Genomic DNA, 2676 nt, shown 5'->3' with positions numbered 1-2676 from the left:
CCGCATCGGACACTCGAGGGTGTCGACATTGGCGATCGACGAGAATTGCGCGCACAATTGGTTCAAGGGCACGTCGCTCAGCGTCCGTTGGCAGATCCAAGTTGCCGTCGAGAACTTTCACCACACTCAAAATCAGGGTTCACATCGATGGGGGCTGAGATACATTTCCATTGCAAGTACCTGATCGCTCGATCTAGCATACAAAGGCCACACGTCCATGATTTCGTGTGAGCCAACCATGGAGGACACCCCTGCAATGTGGGCCCTGTCGCCCCCGGATACCGCAAAATTGCTTTGGATGCAGAGGGCGTCATGAACTCGTCTAGTCGTAGAGGGCGCCCTCGGATACGAGGCTGAGGTTTGATCGCATTGTTGCTTGCCATAATGTACAGACTGTACATTCAGCACCTGTCGTCATTTCTGTCGCACCGACGCGACTTGAAAGGTTAAACCCTTGTGGCGGCAAAGTGCAAGCACGGTCCCAACGCTGCCGCATCAAAATAGCCCTACCAACTCTGTGGTGTACACATGCATGGCAAAACATGGCTTCTTTCTCCCTGTACGCCTCAATTCGTAGCAGCACTCGGGAGTAGCCCACAGCCATACCCACCCCTTCATCGTGTGACTCAGCTGCGCAAGTCATATCCATCCCTGCCTCTTGAGAGGTCCGACCGCCTTCAAAGCGTGAAGACCGCGACGGCATCAAGCCTCTTGAAGAAAGCATCCACTCGAGCGTCATTCGGTGCTTGGTGCATGGCCGACTGAAACGCAGATGCACCATCGGTTCTTTCGATCAAACAACAGTTCATTTAAACATCGACACACGCTGCCGAAGCAGTGTGCGGGTGAAACCACCTCGGACATGTCTGTGCATTTAGCTCGTGGTCGTGGTGGGATCGGGAGTCGGGGCCGGGGCGGACGCCTTGTTGGCGTTAATACGGCCGTACCCATAGTCGTTGTTGGGGTACTTGGTGTTGTCCACACCTCCGCAATTAGCCGTGGATATCGTCAACGAGCTCGTATCGACCGTGTCAGCGATCATTTTGTACACGGTGTCGTACGTCGCACCAGGGTGGGCGTTCAAGATCAGAGCGATGGTACCGGTGACGTGGGGGGCGGCCATGGACGTACCAGACTTCGTGACGTACGCGGTATCGCTGGATGAACCAGCCGAACGAATCATAGTACCGGGGGCCGACACATCCGGCTTGATTCGCTGTTGGAGCGGGTCTGGGCCCCTCGCGCTGAATGTGGCCAACGCATCAGCTTTGTTCGTGGCACCGACACTAATGACTGAGGGGGAGTCACTCGGGGAGCCAACAGTACTGCAATTGGGACCATAGTTCCCGTTCGAGAACACGGGAATGATGCCGGCCGCACGCCAGGCAAGGATCGACGCTTCGAACCACGTTTTGCCGTTTTGACGGGTGCTCCATGAGTTGTTGACGACGTGAGGTGCCAGCGAGCAGTCGGGGTTTTGGCCATTCGTGTCGGTTGGGCACAGGATGAATTGGGCGCATTTTAAGTAGAGAGTTTGAGAGCACTTGCCAGGGCACGCGCCGCACGCAATCCATTGGGCTTCCGGGGCGACTCCAATGCCGTTGATACCGACTATTGTCCCCATTGTGTGGGTTCCGTGGCCTTTGTGGTCGGTGGGAGCCAACGAGTTCGTGGAGGGATCGTACCAGCCGTTCAAGGCGCGGAAGTTGCCCTTGAGCGCTTCGTGCGTGCCGCGGACACCAGTGTCGATATTAGCGACGACGATGCCCTTGCCTTTGTTGCCGCGGGCCCAGGCTGCGGGAACGCCGATTTTCTCAAGACCCCATTCGTTGGTCGCGACGATGTCGACATCGAAGGTTGGCGCCTCGTACTCTTCCACGGGGGACACCCTGACGACGTTCGGGAGGGCACCCAACTTGGTGACGAGTTCCTCGTTGGCACCTTCGACTGCGACCACGGAGTCGATCCAGAATTGGGTGTACTTGACGCCGGCGGCTCTGGCGACCTCCACAGCGGACTCGGTGATGGCGAAGTTTTCATTCGTCAACGTGTTAAACACTTGTTGGGCGCGGGCTTTCCGCGGCAATGACTCGGTGTTGAGCGTAGTGAGTCCGACGCCGGCCTTGTAGGTGACCAAGACATCGACGACCCCATGCGTTTCCAGGGCACGAAAGGTGCTCTCGGAGATGGTGGTGGCGGATGCCGACGTGGCGACGGCAGCGATCGCGGCAATGCGCACCATGTTGTTGGTTGTACGTTGCCAAATGAGAAGTGACATCGAGAACCGATGGCTAGATCGACCGTGTTCGAGTCGCAGGCGCACGCTGTTGAGAGCGTGGTGTCCGAGGAAGGTACAGTCCAAACACTAGGTATTCCTGACTCGACGACTTGTCAATGTACTATATCACCGTACCAAGTTTTGCTTGACACGGCCACTACAAACGCCCCCCAACGAAAGGTACAGAGCGACGGCAATGTGATCCACAACAATTGTTGGGCTGGGTATGTTTTGACAATCATTTTCCATCAACTGGGTAATTATGGCCCGATTGCGTCCGCGACATGATTGCCTCGCGAGACAGAGTGGTACGCCATCGTGGTCCTGAACGAATTTCACAAAGTACAGAGGTCCACCACATTTTGCTCTCTACTCAAAATGTATGAACTGTAGGTATA

At 56.1% G+C, this 2676-nt stretch overlaps 1 protein-coding gene across 1 annotated transcript; it reads right to left on the bottom strand.

Annotated features, from left to right (window-relative positions):
• Positions 1-767: 767 nt before the first annotated feature.
• H310_06511 (hypothetical protein) lies at positions 768-2376 on the bottom strand. Its single transcript, XM_008871615.1, has one exon. The coding sequence runs from the start codon at positions 2276-2278 to the stop codon at positions 875-877; it is 1404 nt and encodes a 467-aa protein (XP_008869837.1). The 5' UTR covers positions 2279-2376; the 3' UTR covers positions 768-874.
• Positions 2377-2676: the final 300 nt, after the last annotated feature.

This window comes from Aphanomyces invadans (assembly GCF_000520115.1).
Source record: "Aphanomyces invadans strain NJM9701 unplaced genomic scaffold supercont1.11, whole genome shotgun sequence".
Classification (NCBI taxonomy): Eukaryota; Oomycota; class Saprolegniomycetes; order Saprolegniales; family Verrucalvaceae; genus Aphanomyces; species Aphanomyces invadans.
Note: the sequence above shows the minus strand (reverse complement) of the source record. Positions and strands in the feature narration are given on the sequence as shown.

Excerpts from the sequence above, each read along its gene's own strand:
- H310_06511 (XM_008871615.1), bottom strand. The coding sequence starts at position 2,278 with ATGTCACTTCTCATTTGGCAACGTACAACCAACAACATGGTGCGCATT.